The following is an 18,524-nucleotide window of genomic DNA, read 5'->3' as shown; positions in this document are numbered from 1 at the left end:
AAGGGCATGGAATGATGACAGTATTAAAGACTGCAATAAATTTTGGGAAAGAACTGTGTAAAAGTTGCTGGCATTTGGAAAAGGAAGGTCTCTTGTACGAATTAGTAAATGTACCATAGTAAAGGAATACTAATAAGCACTTCTCCACTATCAGATAACACTGCTAAAGAGATTAGTGTTCATAAGGCTTACTTAAAGCAAATGCTGTAGCTGATGTTGACCCTGACAATGTATGCAATTGTGCTGAATTAGAGAATATGACCACCAGTCTAGTGACAAAGCATGATCTTGAAAATGAATTCAAAACAAATGTTACCAGACGTTTGGATAAAAACATGATAACAGAATAACAAGAGATTTTAAACATGAATCTTGGAGCACGCAGACAGAAAAATAATAAAAAAATAATAGAATAATAAAAATAATAAAAAAAACTCTTATTCCGTTAGCATTTCTTTAGGGCTATGGTATGGAGATACTAAACCATAAGTAGACAGTCAGATTTTTTTTTTTTATTTTTTAGATAGATGCTCATAAGTGCAAGAAAAAAATGCTTTGCCTGTTTCAGTTTTCATTTGAGTATGACAGGAAGAATGTGAGGAGGATATAAATTTTACAAACAGAAATGGAGGGGTGAAGCTTAATAACATCATTACCTTGTGAAAGTACAAAAGAAATGAAGAAAAAAGCTGCTGCAGACCAAGGCAAAGTTAGCTAATACGCATAGAGCCTCATTGGATAATGACTGATAAGAACAGCGATTACTGACAGTTTTAAAAATTGTCATTCTATTTTAGTTCTCGAGATGTCAGACTCAGAAAAATTAAATCACGTCAGAAACCACAGACCTATTACTAAAAGGCTGATTTTTATGAAACACAAGAATTTTAACAGATTAACTGAAGTCCACTCTATTAACTTGAGGCAGACAAGTTTTAGCAGGAAGTCATGCAAAAATGGACTGAGAATAGTTGTATTTACAGTTACTGCACAAGGTTTTGATTCTAGTACCCAAGATCACTGAAAATTAAAGAGTAAATGACCTTGGCATTCATATTAGTATTATTATTCAAAACTTCTATCAAAACATGAAGAAGTGCTCTGAACTGAAAAATGAAGTGGCATCACTTGACTTGCTTAATGTAGGAGTGGATCGGGAAAAGCCAGTGCTACCCTCCTATTTAAAGTCACATTCATTTCTCTAATGCACGTTAGAACTAATGAGGCAAGGCACGCGGCAATTCAAAGCAAGACCACTACACTTGCATATCCTGATGCTGGAGCTTCTTCACTAACTCAGGAAGGGCATGAAGATATTATGATCACTGAGTCTTCATGCAATTAACTGCTTTTAAAATCCAGGCCAAAAAGTGCATTTTATACTAGTTCAGTTCTTGATCATGCTCAATTTAAAACTGTGAAAGATAAACTATACCTTTGAGAAGCTAAGTATGATTGTGCTGGAAAACTGAGAAAATCAAGGAACAAGTTTGATCCGAGAAAAGGAAAGTTTATTCTAGACCTAAAGACTTGTCTTGAAAAGAAAAAATGCAATGGAAGTTCCTGAAATATTTTAAAAATAGATCTACTAATATATATTTGCAGTAGGGGAGTATTCTTCTAAATATACTAAGTACTTGGAATGATTATCCAAGAGGACAGAGTTAGAAGTCACAACTAGTTTGTCTTCTGATAAAAAATACAATATACAATTCATAAGAAGAACTGTATTACAGACAATAGCAATGATCTCAAGAAAACAGATTTGACTTTTATTAGAGATGACAGAGCTCTTCTTATGAATTCAACAGTTTAATAGGAAAGTAGAATTAACATTCTAAGAGACAGCTACAGAAAAAGTGTTCAAATATCAGATTTGCTGTACCGAAATTACTGAACTCTGCACTGGCCTATTTGCTATTCACACTTGCTATTTTTACACTTCAGTTTTCCTACTTGAAGCCAGAGCTAAACAGCATTAAAATATTTTATGGTTGGCCCTCATAGGCCTATTAGAAGCCAGAGGGAACACAGTAGCACCTTGCCTTTTGAGAGGTTTCCTCCATTCCCCCGAAATTTAAAATATAATACTTTCCAAACAATGAAAGTTTCAATTTGATATCTTTCTTATTTATTGCTTTGACTTTTTTTTTTCACTTTTCGTCAGTCTCTGCTACTTCCTGCTTAGAATGTGTACATAAATTTTTAATTATATTGATTTCATCTTACTATTTATACTTCAAAGTAATGATTTTTAGATACATCTTTTCCACTTCACTTTGTCACTTTTCTTTTTGCCTGATCATTCCTGTTATGTTTGAGGTGGCTGAGAGTACCCGTGTGTTGCACCACTCCTGCTGCTCCTGGATGCTTATCATGTTCACGGAGCGCACGTAACATCTATATGCTCAGCCTGTGCTGTGACTAGGATGGACAGGCCAGCTGGGGCAGCCCTGACAACTTTGCACAAGGGTTCCCCTGGGTGGGGAGATAAGTAACACATTTTTCAGACAGGATTTGGTGTAGGAAGCAGCTTGAGCTAGAGACTGGGGAAGGGCTGGAAACATTTTACTGTGTATCTCACACAGTTGCACAGAAAAGCTGTGAAAATGAGTACAAAAGGAAACTGAAAGGTTGCAACAAACAAGAACTAGCAGCTCACTGCACAGTTTGATCAGGGTGGAAATCTTCAGCCAAGGGACTAGAACTAAACTGTGGAGCATACCCAAGGAGATGGTCTGAAAAGAGAAGATGCAGTTTGATCATTTGATGTAAGAGGTTGCTCAAGTTGTTTTTTAGGGCACTGTGCATGTGCACAACATTAAACAGAAGCATTGAAAATTAGGTGTAAATCTACCAAATATGCAGAATTTAAATATAATTTATAACAGCAAAAGTGAAACATTTTTTTAAAGCTTACACAGTAACTTCTATTGTTCTTCACAAGGAATTTTGTAAACAGAAGAGAAGAACACATTCATTCAATACTGTCCACAGGATTAGGCAATCACTTGTAGCATTATTTCTATTATTCTCAGCAGCCTGTCAGCTAATAATTTGTGCTTGAATATCCTGCCTTATTAATCACCATATAGAAGGGCTTATATTTTTCTAGTATTTTTTTTATATAGCTGCTAATCTCTTTATATATTTGTGTAAATCTGCAATAAAATAGGTAACCAAGAACAGCTAAAAATGGGCACATATGAGAGATGTACAAGTCATTAAAAGGTGTGTTGAAAAATTTGTGAGAGATTACATTTTATCTCATCCAAAACTGCAATATTTTGCTCTCTTAATTTTATGGTACCTTTATAATTCAGTTCTGCTTTACTGTCTAAGCTGATTAATGCACACTGAACTGAACTAAAGTTTCCAATATTTTTGCTAGAGCTACTTAGCTCCCTGCAATATTTCAGTGCTCTCGTTTTCACACATCAGCCTCCTCGTTTACTCCATCCACAACCCTCCGTGTTTAAAAAATAATATATATATATAATTTCACTTAATTTTATCCATTTATCACCAAGGGGTAATCAACTGATGCAGAGAAAACTAAAAGAAAAAAAAAAAAAAAAAAAGAAGCACGAGGTGTCAGCATATCTAGTTTCACAGGAGAAAACACTATTACCACAAGAGGGCACTAAACCCCGGAAAACTATCTATAATAGCAAGAGAGAGAAAATGGATGATTTCGCTAGAAAGCACGTAGGAACTTACTAAAATGTCCTTAAATTAACATTGTCATTTAAGTGCCAGAACTGATGAAGTAGCCTTATCCCATCCCTACTGCATTCAGTAATCCTTTATATGAACGCACCTATCTGCACAACTGATCAGAATGAAATACTGATCTCCGCTCATCTTTTTAGGAGCAGTTTAGTAAAATCAATGGAACTATATCCGCGGAGACACAACAAGAGTGAAGAATCACACCTCACACATAGTTAATGAATAGATTTTTTGCGTATTAGGGTATCCTTATAAAGTCTCTAGCAGCATGAAAGAGATGGATTCTCTCTACTCCCCAGTACATAACAATGCAATTTTTTCCTTGTGGTCTTTTTTGTGGTTTCTTTGAGTTATTTCAAGAAGGCTTTGATAGCAGCTGTGAACTGGGGAATCCAGTTATTGGAGTGCAACTGCAAAATGACAGAACTAAAATGTGTGTTTGTGTGTGAAATGGGATACGGGCTTCTGTTAAAACACCAAAATACAGCTTTCTGTTAAGATTACCTTGATCTCTTGCAGCTCTTTCAAAACATCTGTTACTCATGCAAAGGACACAGAACTATTGTTCCTGTTTCATGCTTTCCTCCTCCCAGAGCAGTCAGCACCCTGCAGAGATGTGGCTGGGCTTAGCTGGGACCACACCCATTTGGTTTCCTTGCCCTAGGGTAGAGAACAAACCAGACAGTTGATTTTAGCTCTGCTATTGTAAATTTGCTGTAACTCGGCTCAAGGAAAAAGTAGATTGTAGTCCGCAGAGATATCTGTTTGTTTAGGTATTGTAGGTGTTACTCTTGCCTGCGCCACTTAGTACAAACAGCTGACTAACTGAGAAGTGTGAAGTAAGAGAAAATGCAGTAACTAAGTACTTTTGCATACTATGTCAAACTTTCTTTAAGAATTGCTTACATTCTGCCACCTAACACCGGAACTGTTTATGGCAGCCTCTTATCTTTACCATTTCCTGATGATTTTTAAGGTTGCAAGGCAGCATGCAAATAGAATTAGCTGTCTTCATATGCAAATTCAAATGCCTGTTCCATCAGCAAGCATTTCTGTATTTCCTAGGTGCCTGACCCTGGAGTTTAGCCTGAAGAACTGCATATGGTGCAAGGAGAGAGTCAGATATCAAACAACCTCTGAGTAAAATGCAGGAAAAGTTTAGGGAACCCAGACTGAATCTCCAGACAGTAAAAATCTCCCTCAGGCTTTCTCTGAGATCAGGGGCTACTACATTCCTTTCTTTACTGTGGCAACTGTAACAGAAGAGTGTAAGGTACTTCACTCATCATCCCTGTGTCCTGCTTTGCTCCTCAGTCGTTCACCATACCTAACACAGCCTACAGGTTGGTGGCGTGGCACTGCATTAGGAGAGGTCAAATCCCCTTCAGTCACAGTAACTGGTCTGTGAGCTCCAGCATCCCAGGCAAGTGTTGAAGCTGTAACTGATGTTACTGCCCGAGAAAGAGGTATCATGCTTCCGTTCTGGCAGCATTAAAAAAAAAAAAAAAGCCTATGAAAGTTACAATAGCAAGTAGCAACCAAATGGGAGTTTTGATTATTGTAATGTTGGATTTGAGCACCTAACTTCCATCTGAGTTCAACTTTATCTTTCTAAAGCTCTTTGATATCTGGCTCTACTGGTCTCTAGAAGATTAATTTCTTTCCAAATGAGACTATTATTTATATTCTAAAGGGCTAATTCAAAGACAGGGAAAGAAACTGGTTGGCTCTTCAACTTGGAAAGCCTCAAAGACGTTTAATTGCTTGAAGAAGTGGAGGGAGGTGGCAACATCGGCTTCTGGGATGCAATCTGTGTGAACTGAAACCTTACAGCAAAGCAACGCTCCATGGGTTGCAGACTGAAGAGACTGGGAAGGAGATACGATGCTTTACCTTTTCTTACTGTATCTGTTTCAAACTTGTGTTTTCTTACTCTATCTGTTTCAGACTTACGCTCGCAGTCTGACGTGAGAACTTACTAAAACTGAATATATACAAAACTTTTCTAAACAAAAGGAGTATGCACAATACACATTTTCCATGGCAGAAAGTTACTGCACCTTCTGAGACTGTGACAGGGATGTATATGTGCATATAGAATCCTGAAAGCACATGGCATCTTAACAGCTTATAGATCCCCAAGTGGTAAAAACAAACAAACAAACAAAACTCTCTATATTATATTCCTTCATGGTGGGTAAATAATAGTTTTTTTTTTTTTTTTTTTTTCAAAGCATTTAACTGCTATACACAAAAGCTTTATTTTTATCATGATTTAGGACCATATATTTCATCTATTTCTATTTAGGCCATATATTTCAAAGATGCTTGGGCGCCAAAAGATTTAGTCCTCTAACAGGACTTTCAAAAGCTAGGATCTCAGAATGAAAATTGTGCTTTTGAACAGGTTATGGGGTACTTATCTAAGACAATGATGGAAGCAGAGATATCTTTAAAATCTGGCCCTCCAGTCCTCCCAATTTTCTGCACTTAACTAAGTTTGAAAATACGATGGCTCCTAAACCAGTTCCATGCTTTTGAAAAAGCCTTTATAAGGGCTAAGAATAAAAGAAGGGCTACAAATTATCTGCTCACCTTTAGTGCACACAGTTAAAAATTACATTTTGCTGCTGAGCATCCTAAGCATAATCACTGCTAGCAATTTCTGGAAATGCACATTAACTACACCTAAAGTCTTCTACTATTTTTATTTTTTGTTTTATATATACACGGTATTAGAAACAGTGTTTGAACCCCAGACCACCGAAAGCAGAAATACAATGGCATTCCTGGTTGTCTTGATATTTAAGGAATAAATTAGTTCTGCCACTGTGTGGTACCCCATTTCGGTCTCTGTGTTAGCAGTACCTGTTGCTTGCAATGAGTCACAGAACTGAAAACCCGCAAAAAAAAAAAAAAAAAAAAAAAAAAAAAAAAGGTCAGCTTAGTAGGTTGACCTGACTCGCTGCCTTACGAACGTCAGTGAAAATGTAAGGTGAGAGTGAGAAAGGCCTGTGCTTTTTGTAGGAAGTTTGGTCCTAGATCACTTTGGCATACTCTGAAGCCCCTGAGTAAGACAATGGCTGCTTAAACTCAGGATATCCAAGAAAGCTAAATGCTGGGTACTGCATATACCTCCTGTGTGCCTGCTACGGACACAAGGCCTTTTGTATCTCCTGGGGGAACAGATTTCTGTCCTGTCTCTGACATAAGCCACTGTGTAATTTACACAAATTCAGTGCTTCAGGAAACCACGAACCTGACCAATTACAGAGATCTGCAAAATCATCTTTGGAGTACCTACATAGCTTTAGATATGGTCGGCTTCACTGCCACACATGCTGGGTGGAGCTGGGAAGAGAAAGCATGCAATTAGAAGGCAAAACCTAGCCATGGCCACAGAAATTCTTGCTGTTTCTGGCTCTTGTTAAATGGTGGAACTCTAATTGCATCTTCTACGGGCATAAAAGCATTTATCCTATATTTAAAGCTCTGATAAAATTAAGGGCCTAGAAAACACAGCTTTTAAATTGAACATTCTGACCTAGTGAATTGTATGCTGTTACAAGTTGTTTAAATGCTTCTCACTTAGCATGCCATTTCTGCAGGCTTTGCTCCCAGTACAGAGATTAAAAAACAAACTAAACATTTCAGACTTTGGAAAGAAACCAGATATGTTTTTAGGTCTCGCCCCTGACTAAAAATATACTTCTCAAAGCAGTAATGCCATACAGTAAAAATAAAGGCCTAATACCATACGTAGACTGGAGTGCAGGCCCAGCACCTTAACTGAGGGACTTGCTTGACTTGATTAACTTTAGGATTGAGAAATCTTCCATGAAACTGGTGTTGCATGCTAGTTGCTCAAGTAACAAAACCTTGTATGTTTGTTGCATACAATTGTTATATTGTCAGTACACGCCAAATAAACAAAAAAGTTAATCGGTAAAAAGGCCTCAAGATCTGCCCTGAGGGAGTGCAAACGAATAAAAAATATGTGAAACCAGTGTATTGGACAAACAGCGCATCGGAAACTACCCCTAGTTACTGAAGGTATGAGAAGATGGGGCTGTTAGGGACATAAAGATGACAGCAGTTCCAGGGCAGCGCGCAGCAGCCGCCACCGGAGCCTTCTGTGGGGGTGTGGGGAGAGGCCTGGTTTGGAGCCCCTGAGGGAGGCCAAAGCAGGCTGGGCCAGACCGAGGGACCAGGGCCAAACTGGTGTTGCTTTTCTCTCTTGATCCAACACCCAGACGGAAAGACTTGAGTTTCATCTGCCACCTTTCCATGCCCTGTTTTCCCTTCCTCAGGGTTTGTTCTTATTTCTGTCTCTCTCACCTATGACTTCGAAGACCCAAGGACAGCTAGCCAAAACAACGCTTTTACTAGCACTGCTGTGAATCCACAGTCAGGACAGCCGACAGTGATACCTTTTAGTGCCTGATCCAGCAGAGGTGAGGAGCAGCGTGCTGTTCTGCCACCCCTGCGGCAGGACCAGGAGGGCCAGCTTTCCTCCCCAGCGAGAAAAAACGAGAACCCCCTGAAGTGAATGTTACTCTATCACACTTCCTTCAACTTCTCTCATAAAAGATACGTTATGATAAAAGACCCAGAAACAAAGACAGCCCCACTGCTGTATCTAAATCGACAAATGACCATTTGTCTTTCCAAATGTGCGGGGAAGGCGCAGGGCGGCCTTCGAGGGCCAAAGGCTGAGGTGGGGGTGATAGTATGGGGAGCGGCCGGGCCGCGTCCCCCTCCGCCCCGTCAGGGAGCCCCCGCCATGGAGCCCCGGCTTCCCCGGGCGGCGGCCGCCCCGCCCCGCGGGCAGTGCGCATGCATGGCCGCCCGCCCGCCCCCTGACTCACCCCGGTCTGCTCCCCACCGCACCGCACCGCTCCGCTCCGCTCCGGGAGGCGGCTAGCGCCCGGCGAGGGCGAGCAGGGGCCGGGAGGAGCGCGGGGAAGGCGAGCCGCCATGAACCGCCTGGGCAGGAAGGCGAGCGAGACCCTCATCGAGATGGCCCCGTCCGCCGACGGTAGGTGCCCGCGGGGCGGGAGCGGCCGCTCCGAGGCTCCGTGCCCGCCGGGCTGGGCAGGGCAGGGCCGGGCCGGGCCGGGCGGGATGCAGCCGCCTGCCCCGTTCCGCTGCCGGGGCCTGGCGCTGAGGGGCCGGGCCCTGCCGGGGCTCCCCGGCTGGGGCTGGGAGCGGGCGGGAGGCGAGAGCCGCGGCTCGGCCGGGCAGCGCCCGCCGCACCTGGCCGGCAGCTGGCGGGGCCCTGCGAGCCCGGCGCCGGGCTGCGAGTGCCGAGCGGGTGGGCAGCGCCGAGCCGGAGCTGGCGGTGCGGTAATGCAGCAACATCCTGAAAACTCGCACGCCCTAAATAAACCCCACGACCCTTTGGCCTAGGAAAAGTTGGTGGGAGCCATGCTTTGGCAGCAGCCGCAAAGGTGCAGCCCCCGCAGGAGGGAAGCACCACCTTTGGATCCGTGCCGGGCTTGGCAGCTGTCTCTTCTCCTTCGTGAGCTTGATGACAGCGTTTGTTTTAGGAAAAAATAAAACGTAATACCATTTTAAACAGCTTAAGCAACAGTGTACACTCTCAGGTTTCAAAATACTTGACTGATTTGTTTCAGAGAGCTGGCAGCAAACGATGAGTGCAAAACTTGCCCAGAAGCAGCCAGTTGCGGTGACAGCGGCGGTGATGTCCCAGCTGTGCCAGCCCAGCCCAGCCTTGGCCTTCCTCGAGGAAGGCCCCTGAGCTGGCAGTCTGGCTGCGGGGTCGGAGCAGGCGGGGTATGGCAGCCTCCCAGCCTGCCAGCTGTTATCCCAGCCCTGCATGGAGGCCGGAGTCACGGCCCAGAAGTGCTCGACCTGGGCTGCGGCGCTGACCGGGGGCTGCTCGGCTGGCGGAGCTTGGGATGGAAAAATAGTTACAGAACGTGTGGTAACTGTGTAGGGAGTGATGTTGGAAGTCTGGTATGTAAACTGAATCCTGTAGCTCTCATTTTTCCCATGAGCATCTTGTGGGGCTTTTTTGGTTTCTTTTTAGTCATAAACGCTGAATGTAAGGGGTTTCAGTGAACAAGGATGACTTATTAGCTTATACTGTACAGTAGCACATAACCGTGCATCCAAAATCATGTACCAGTTCAATTCACTTTTTAATCAAATACTTTCCTAAAACGGAAAAATAATTTCATATGGGCTGAGTAGACTTTTACAAGTTTGTTAATTGGTTGTCCCAATAAAAGTCTTTGGTTTAAAATAAATGAGGTCTTCCTTCAGTTATGGCCTACAAAAGCTATCAATATGTATATATTACCACTGGGACATCTCAAAGATCTAAACATATGCTTAGTGCTCTGAAGGAGAAGGTGGCCTTACACAGGCTTCAAGCCATAGCTGCCTGATGTCTGCTCACACAGTAGGGTCTGTGTGAGTAAATCGGAACAAGGCAGAAGAATAAATAAGTGCTGCGTCTTTTCCTTAAAGACACATTAATATCTGGGGAGCACACGTGCACTTCGTTCTAGTTTACTACAGCCTTTCATTAAACTTGAATGCTGAAGAACAAGTCAGGGGAATGAAAAGCAACTTACCAGCAGCAGCAGCTAGTTGAGTGTGCAGTCTGTCTGGAGTTCACATGCCAAATCTTCTACCTTGAAGGAAGTTTTCTGGCTTCCTGTTGAGTTACACCAGTATGAGGTAATAACTTCCACTTTCAAGTGTGTGATTTTGCTTTTTGTTGAAGCTGTGTGGCATCCACCTAAATATTAAAAAAAAAAAAAAAAAAAGGGAAGTGAACTTGGAACAATCAAATATAAGTATCAAAAGAAGAACACCATAGTTTGTTGTTAGGAATATTTCTTTGTCTATGCTGTTGTTCAGCGTTATTTTTCCTGCATGAGATGCTCACGCTACAGTATCTCTGTTGGGGAATACACCCCAAGACCGCAGATGTTCGGGAAGCTCGCAATTGGCTCAGTGCCGTGTTTTGAGCTGTGCTGCCTTCATATGTGTGGTTCTACAAGAACATGGAACCTGTGTGGGGAGGCCAAACCAGGCTTTTCCTCTGCAAGGCAGAAAGATTATTCATGTTCCCCTTCAGTAGCAGGGGAGTGGACCAAAGCCATGGCTCATCTTTCTAAGATTTACCTGACTGTTTTAAATTGTAATGCTCACCGAGGTGGTTGGTCATCTTGCCTGTGGTCCCTCCGAGAAAGGTACCGAAATACCAGGAGAAGCTGATGGTGTGACTTCCAAAAAGTGCTTGTGACAGTGTTGACTTCTGGTAATGCATCGCTATTTGGGACCAAATGTTACTAGTGTTTAAGAGCATGTTGTTTATTTAATTGAATTTATGATTTATATTAGCAATTTAAAATCAAAACGTAGGCCTATGTTCAAAACTACATCTGTCTTTAATTACTGAAGATATGTATGTAATAATTTCCAGTCAATTTGTAGAAACAAAGATGGGTTATCATGCTCCCACTGGACTAAAGTGGAAGATGTATTAATACAAAAACTGTTTGAAAATGTATTCGCAGGTAATGAAATAAAAGCTCCAAGAAATTTGGGCATAGTTGAGAATATAAAAGGCAGGTGAGGCGATACTCCATTAGCCCTGCCAACCAATGTGTAGAATTTCTTGTGGAATTTCTTTACTGCCTGAGCTGTGTCCCTGCAGGGGCACAGTTTAAATATGTGTTGGGTATCCAAAAGGTAAACCTCGTTTTAAAAGAAAATTACAGTTTGTGGTAGGCAAGTTTGCTTTTTGGAACAGATCCCCATAGCTTGCACAATATTGCCTTGTATCTTAGTGCACGCAAAAAGCTATTTTGCTGTAGTGCTTTTAATTAAAAACTGCAAACTTTAACCACTGTAGTGGAGTGGGGTTAAATAGGAATTTCACCCAGTGATTGTCAACTTGAAAAAAAAGAAAAAAAAGTTACAATGATTTGCCCTTGGACTGGTGAATGAGACCTAACACTTTTCTTTTAGTTCATGACCCTGCGTGTGAGAGTAAAGTCACTTTTGTCAACTTTTTCTGACTGGCAAAGTGGAGCAGCTCCAAAGGGAGCATTAAGTGCTCTCGCCTGCCTTCTTAACCCACTGGCAATTATGTGGGATGTTCAGGCCACTTTTCTGAGAGCTGGGGAATACAGCTGAACTCTGTCAACTGGAAGAGAGAACTGAACTGGTTCTGCCATCTCAGGCCAATGCTGTTTAGCCTTTATATAAAACAGGGTCACTGCTTCACCTTTACGGGACTCATTGAAAGGCAGGTTTCCAATGCATAGGATTTTGCTTTGTGTCTTTCTTTTTTTAATAAGAAATAGGCTTTAGATCTGACTAAAATTCAAAATTATGAAAGTACGTCTACAGTTGGAGGCTTGCCAGTCTGTTGCTGGTCCATGAAATTTTATGACCCGAGTCTGATATTGTACACCGGAAAGTTTTTATAGGTAATTCTCAAGTTACTAAACAAAATTCAAAGTTAGTTTGCTTTTCCAACTTTTATTGTACAGATAAATGCAATCTGCCTGGCATTAGTCAGCACCTGTACGAACAGAGAGCTTAGTTGAAATGCAGGGTTTTGTTGTTTGAGAGAAGTCTGTACTCCACAGAAATGAGATAACTATCCTAAATTGGAAGAGCACCTCAACAGCTATGTACAAGTCATTAATAATTACTGAGACTCAAGGAAAAAACTCAGATAAGATGTAAGGGTTCTGCTGAAAATGGACATTTAAAATTAGGCTCAGAAAACTGTTGGCAGATATTTCATCAAAAGAAATTGTTCGTGCTTACTGTCTGTATACTAATTTGTGTGTTGTGCATGTATGCACATGGAGGAGACGTACAGGTCACCTAATACAAACATATTCCAAAAGTATTGGAAACATGATCTGGCACACAACACCACTTGGCACCTTTTCACATTATGTGGCAAGGTAGTAATGCAGTGAACTTTTCTGTGTTGTTTTATTGTTATCTGGGGGTGGAACTGAAGAGCAATACGATTGCAGAGGTTGTGCTTTGCTATCTAGCAGTACCTCTGTACTACTAGTAGTTATGGTTGGGGGTAGTTTTTCCACAAGTGCATGTGTATAAATGTACCACGGGGATGAATTTTATTTGTGTCGTATTGCTAGGGATGCTTCTTGCAATTACAGTTCTGTAAAGGGTTTTGAGGTGTTAGCAATCTGCAGAAAGCTGAATAATATGTCAGGAGTTGTTTTTGAGGACTAATAATTCTTGGAGGGGTGGGGTTGACTCCAGATTGGGACTTGGCTACTTGGATTATACAGTAGACACAGACGTTTTTCCGTGATGAACCTCCTGCGTGGACCTATGACTGTTAACACGTGCTCCTTGCTTTAGCTGGATGCATGCCAAGAAGAGGTATGCTAGCAGACAAGTTGCTGCTGTGGGCCTAGAATAAGGCAGGCGTTTGGAATCAGTGCTGAGAACTGAGTGCTCTGAGGAGCATGGCAATCAGTAATTACCTTTGGTAACGTAACCTAATACCATTCTGAATTCACCAATCTGGGCAGGGCGAGGGATGCAACGTAAATATCTGCTTAAGGGTATTTCTCTAGAACGGCTGAGAAAATAGCTTAATTCCCTACCTAAGTTAATTCAGTATTGTGGTAATCCAGTAAAGGGTTCAGAATCTATTTATATGTAGTTCGAATACATCCAAGGGTGTGCTGGGATTACTCTTTTCACACTGCATCAGGAAGGGACTGAGGAGGACGGTTCTGACTGTATCAGGAGATCCAAGCAAAACAAACAGGATGATGACCAAGAGAGCTAATGAAGTTCCAAATGCATTTTTTGGGGAAGTGAGAGTATCTTAAGGTGAAATGCAGTTTTCTAACTGGAAATCCCACGTGACCTTACTTAGCTGGCTCCCAAGGGTAAACGTGAAATCTGAGGCTTTTGGCAAGGCAGCAGAATGCCAGCAAGCCATGTGGGTAGGGCTCACCATGCAGACCTTTAATTTTCCACGCTAACCCTATATTAGAAAAGGCCCTGGGGTTTGTTATTCCAAAGGCTTTTCTTAATTATCTGGTAGGAAATCAGAGAGCCTATATTTGCCCAATTTACAGTGTGCTAGAAATATACCATGTGGACAAGTAATGTCAAACAGATGTGTTTTTGAGGCCACTGGCTAGTTAGTTGTCTTGGCTTACTTGGGTCCCGTTCATTAGCTGATGCTTACATCAGAAACCCTAAGTGCCAGCAGCCCTGGTCTGTTGCCCTGCTCATTTTGTTGGTTGGTGGGAAATGGGGTGGGGAAGCTGCCCAGTGTCTGAAATGAAGTGTCCAGGTCACAAGCAGCTGAGGAATCCTGCCAGCGGACAGCAAGGCCTGTTTCTTTGTGGTGTGCTTTTTACTTGCTTAGTAAATACTCACTGAGTAAATACAAGTCATATATGTTCCTCACTTTTGCGAATCCAGTCCCCGCTCTGTTTTCCCACTATTGCCCCATTTTGAGCTCCCTGTTGACATGTTGCTTTTCTCTTGCAGTCTCTACAGAAGATTTCTTGTGCAAGGGTGGGAACGTAATGCCCGTCAATAGAGCAAGCAGTGTGTTGGGCCCCCTGCTGCTTCTAGTGCATGGCGAATGCTGAAAGAAATGAGAGATTGCGTTGCTTCACTATTAAATCAATGATTTCAGTGAAAGTCGGAGCAGTGCATTAATGAATAATGCTGTGAGATTTTAAAGGGGCCTCTGGGAACACTAGGAAAGCAAGTCTGTACGTAGCACCTTTTGAAGTGCTTGCCGCTCTTGGGCTGTGACAGAAAGCAATAGGGCAGTTGCCTTCTCTTCCTCTTTTCTGGAGTGAGAGGGGCACGCACCTGCCATTTCCATGTATGCGCACAGCAGTTGCTCGAGCTGTTTGTCCGCTTCTGCAGTCAGTGCTGATGAAAAATGGCCCTTGACATATAAATAGTCCAAGTGCAAACAGGCACGGCCGTAGTCCTTCACGAGTTGCCAGGACTTCTGCTGGCTGGTATTTTACTAACCCTGCTTTTCTAAGGTTTATTTGCCATCCTATTCCCCATCACTTATATGCACCTAAATGCAACCCAATGTAAAAATACCTGACTTTATCCAACTATCGCTCGTCTGGGTTTTCTCTTTCAATTGCATTTGAACCCATTAATCACTTGGCATGTACCGTTCTGCAAAATGATAGGTCCCAAAAGGTATAAATGCTACCTTGGGTGCTCACAGCACATTTGATGAACTCGCACAGACAGGACTTACAATACAGTAGTGGTTATTGCCCTAACCACATGAAAGGGTCATTCAAGTTCTGTTACAACACTATGCTTGTGGTTTTTTGCTAAAACAGATTTACACAACTTTTATTTTTTTAACCCAGTCCCTTCTAATCAAAAGGGGAGGTTTTATAGTCTTTATAAAAGGAAGGCAGCTAGGAGTAAACCTGATGTTCTGATTTAAAATACACATTTACTATACTAGAGATTCACAGAATCACAGAATTGTAGGGGTTGGAAGGAACCTCGAGAGATCAACCGCCTGCCAAAGCAGGTTCCTTAGAGCAGGCTGCCCAGGTAGGCGTCCAGACGGGCCTTGAATATCTCCGGAGAAGGAGACTCCACAGCCTCCCTGGGCAGCCTGTTCCAGTGCTCCGTCACCCTCACCGTGAAGAAGTTCTTTCGCATGTTGGTGTGGAACTTCCTGTGCTCCATTTTGTGGCTATTGCCCTTTGTCCTGTCCCCACAAACCACAGAAAAGAGGTTGGACAAATCCCTCTGTTTGCCACACTTCAGGTGTTTATAAACATTGATGAGATCCCCTCTCAGTCTTCTTTTCTCCAGGCTGAACAGACCCAGGTCTCTCAGCCTTTCCTCATAGGGAAGATGCTCCAGGCCCCGTATCATCTTTGTGGCCCTCCGCTGGACTCTTTCCAGGAGTTCCCTGTCTTTTTTGTACCGGGGAGCCCAGAACTGGACACAGAACTCCAGGTGAGGCCTGACCAGGGCAGAGTAGAGGGGGAGGATCACCTCCCTTGACCTGCTGGCCACACTCCTTTTAATGCATGCCAGGATCCCATTGGCCCTCTTGGCCACCAGGGCACACAGCTGGCTCACGGTCAAAATTAGAGTAGAAGTAAGGACTGTATCTTTTCCAAATTGTTATTGTTAGCATTGATTTTTTTCCTATATATTCATCTGTTTAAAATGCTGCTGTTTTTTATTTTACTACCTATGTGTTGATAAATTCCCGTTCTGTGCAATCACTCATTAATAATAAAACAAACGTTGTAAATTAATATGACCATGAAGCAGGTAATAATTGAACGCATTTTTTTCTTCCATGGGGATCATGAAGTTCTTTTAATATGTTCCTAGTAAATTATCTTGGGTTTATGGAAAATCGAATGTTTTCATTGTTAAGGAATAGTTTTAAATTTTAAGGAGCAGCCCTGAGTGGGTATAAAGTACTTGAAGCGTAACCATGAGATTGAATCTTTGGCTCAGGAGTGCAGTTGTTAATCTTCGGATGATGCCAGGTGAAGTAACAGTGTTTATTTAACTTGCTCAGGAGCCAGCAGACTAGGTGGGACCTCAGTTCCCCCAGGCAATGCAGTCATCGAGCTGGGGAGTCTAGTTGGGTCGTGCCGTGATTCCCCTACAGCGCGTGATCCCAGGCAAGCAGGGCGCAGCGAGTCAGGCTTCACTGCACAGCTGGGTTGTGTCCTGTCAACAGGGTGGATTTGGTCAATATACGCATAAATTTAGTTAATAAGTTATTTTAAAGCCATGCTTTTCTGAGATATGGAGGCACTTAGAATAATCATTATAAAGCTTATGTGGAATGAATGATGTTATTTCGGAGCAGTAATCTTCAGTATGCATTTTTGTTAGTGATTCATTGCTGAATCAGACTCCTTGAGAGCAGGAATCAGTCAGAGTAGGTCCTAGTTGACAATTACAGCACTAATCCCACGGCGATCTTGTGGGAGCACAGGACACGGTGCCATAAATACGATATTGATTTAGCAATATGTAACCATGTTTTTAAATTGATTCCTATTGTCCCATCAGACAGGCAAGCATATTGAATAATGGCAGGGCTTTATTAAGACGGTATGTTCAGGATATCCAGAAATAAAATTTTCTTTCGCTATTTGGTAAAGGTGAATAACTGTTTATTTTCCCTTGGGTCACTTTAAATTTTAGTTTTATAAAATCCGTATTAGCGGTATAATCAAAGAGAATTTCCCACTTCCTATCATACTGTCTCAGAACAGTCAGGTCAGTCAAGCAGGTGGTCTTCATCCATTCGTCTGATCTTAGACTTGCAGTCATACTCAAATAGATTGCTTGCTTCCCTAAATTGTGGCTACAGTGGTGCCTTTGAAAAACTGTAAGCATGTCAGCGTCCAGACCGTTCAGGGATTTTTGTCCTTCATCAGGGAATGAACAGACAAGTTTTGAAGGACAGCTTTTTGATTCCTAAGTACTAATCATAGTAAACTACTTCATTTAACCAATAGGTTCAAACGCGGAATGAAATTGCTTCAATTATTTTTCCTAAAGTGCTGGGTTTGCCGTGTAGAAAAAAGGAAGTGATTCAGGCACTGTGAACAAACTTGGACTATTCCAGAATGACTCACCAGTTCATTACACCCCAAGCCATTTTTCATGCTGGTTATGGAAATAGTAAGATTGCATTAGTAAAAGTACTTTTCTGTGTGTGTGGAGCAGACTACAGTTATCCTAACAGGCCAAATCAGTCATGGTTGGATTCTCCAGTCTATTCTCCAGTCTCCAGTTCTGAATGTTGATTTCTGTGAACTGTTTTGGGTTACTGTTGATCATCCAGATCTGTAATTGACATAGACGTGGTCTGTAATTGTTCAGGGTGGCATACTGCAAGTTTATAAGTAGATTCCCTTGTGGTCGGGTATAGTTTAGGATAGCGTATGTTAATAATACTGCGAAATTACAGGCATAGGAAGCTTACTCATTTCCAGCCATGTCCAACTCCCAGGATGCATATGTTTACGGAATTAGAAATAGCTGTGCACAGAATTGTAGGGCTGTGGGAGACCAAAAATAACATAGGGAAAGCAACATTTCCTTCAGATATGACATGCATGCCTCTGAAAGACCAGTAATATGAATGAACATTGAAACTGTTTTAATAGATCTTGATAATCATAGCGTGGTTCTCTGGTTAATTTTGAACAAAAAGACAAAATCGCGACGCCTGACCACAATTCGTACGAGTGAATTTTGAAGGGCTGTGTATGTTTAGCAGATGTTGTCATTCCTTTTGGTGTGCTGATGGTTTTAGATCTTTTTACGTAAAGTAGAGCATGGAGTGTTGAAGAACGAGGCGGTTCCCTTAAAAATGCTGGTTTTATCGGGGTTTTATCAGTATGTATCATTGTACTCCACCTTTAGATAGGAGGATGCAATTTCTTGAATGTGTTTTAAAGGCATTTTCTTGGCTAGGGGAAACTATTAATGTCCTCCCTGCTGCTGATATGGGGAAGTGACATCCTTGCTTCTGTTGCCCAATGAAGTGCCTGGACAAAAGGGCAAATGCAGAGGTTTCAAGAGAAGCCTGCTGTGTGCTTTCTGCCTAGGTCACGGGCCTTTGTCACTGCTTGTTCATTCGTTTGGTTATTGGGCCCTTACTGTAAAGGGTGGAGGAGACATATTAAATGGATTCATGTTAGAAATGGATTGTCCTTAAAAAGGCTTTTGGTTCTTACTGAAGTGTTTTTTCCTTT

General features: G+C 42.1%; 2 protein-coding genes across 16 annotated transcripts in view; one reads left to right on the top strand and one right to left on the bottom strand.

The window, feature by feature from the left end:
* Nucleotides 1-18,523, bottom strand: part of LOC310900307 (uncharacterized protein) — a 178,942-nt gene extending 160,419 nt beyond the window's left edge. For all 5 annotated transcript variants that reach the window (XR_014584992.1, XM_083838077.1, XM_083838078.1 and 2 more), the window contains exons 1-2: nucleotides 10,335-18,523; nucleotides 4,237-4,392 (exon numbers count right to left, since the gene is read on the bottom strand). Coding sequence is in view for 4 of the 5 variants with exons in the window: in XM_083838077.1 (XP_083694203.1) it covers nucleotides 4,237-4,276 (40 nt within the window). In the remaining variant the exon portion in view is untranslated. The remainder of the gene's footprint in view (nucleotides 1-4,236; nucleotides 4,393-10,334) is intronic.
* The window catches only part of ANO5 (anoctamin 5), a 55,087-nt gene continuing 45,122 nt past the window's right edge, over nucleotides 8,560-18,524 (top strand). For 8 of the 11 annotated variants that reach the window (XM_083838064.1, XM_083838060.1, XM_083838059.1 and 5 more), the window contains exon 1: nucleotides 8,560-8,770. In XM_083838064.1, coding sequence (XP_083694190.1) covers nucleotides 8,710-8,770 — 61 coding nt within the window. In that variant the 5' untranslated portion in view covers nucleotides 8,560-8,709. The remainder of the gene's footprint in view (nucleotides 8,771-18,524) is intronic. The other 3 variants (XM_083838057.1, XM_083838065.1, XM_083838056.1) reach the window with 1 other exon arrangement.

This window comes from Anser anser, assembly GCF_964211835.1.
Source record: "Anser anser genome assembly, chromosome: 5".
NCBI classification, from domain to species: domain Eukaryota; kingdom Metazoa; phylum Chordata; class Aves; order Anseriformes; family Anatidae; genus Anser; species Anser anser.
This window is presented reverse-complemented; position numbering and strand designations above follow the sequence as displayed.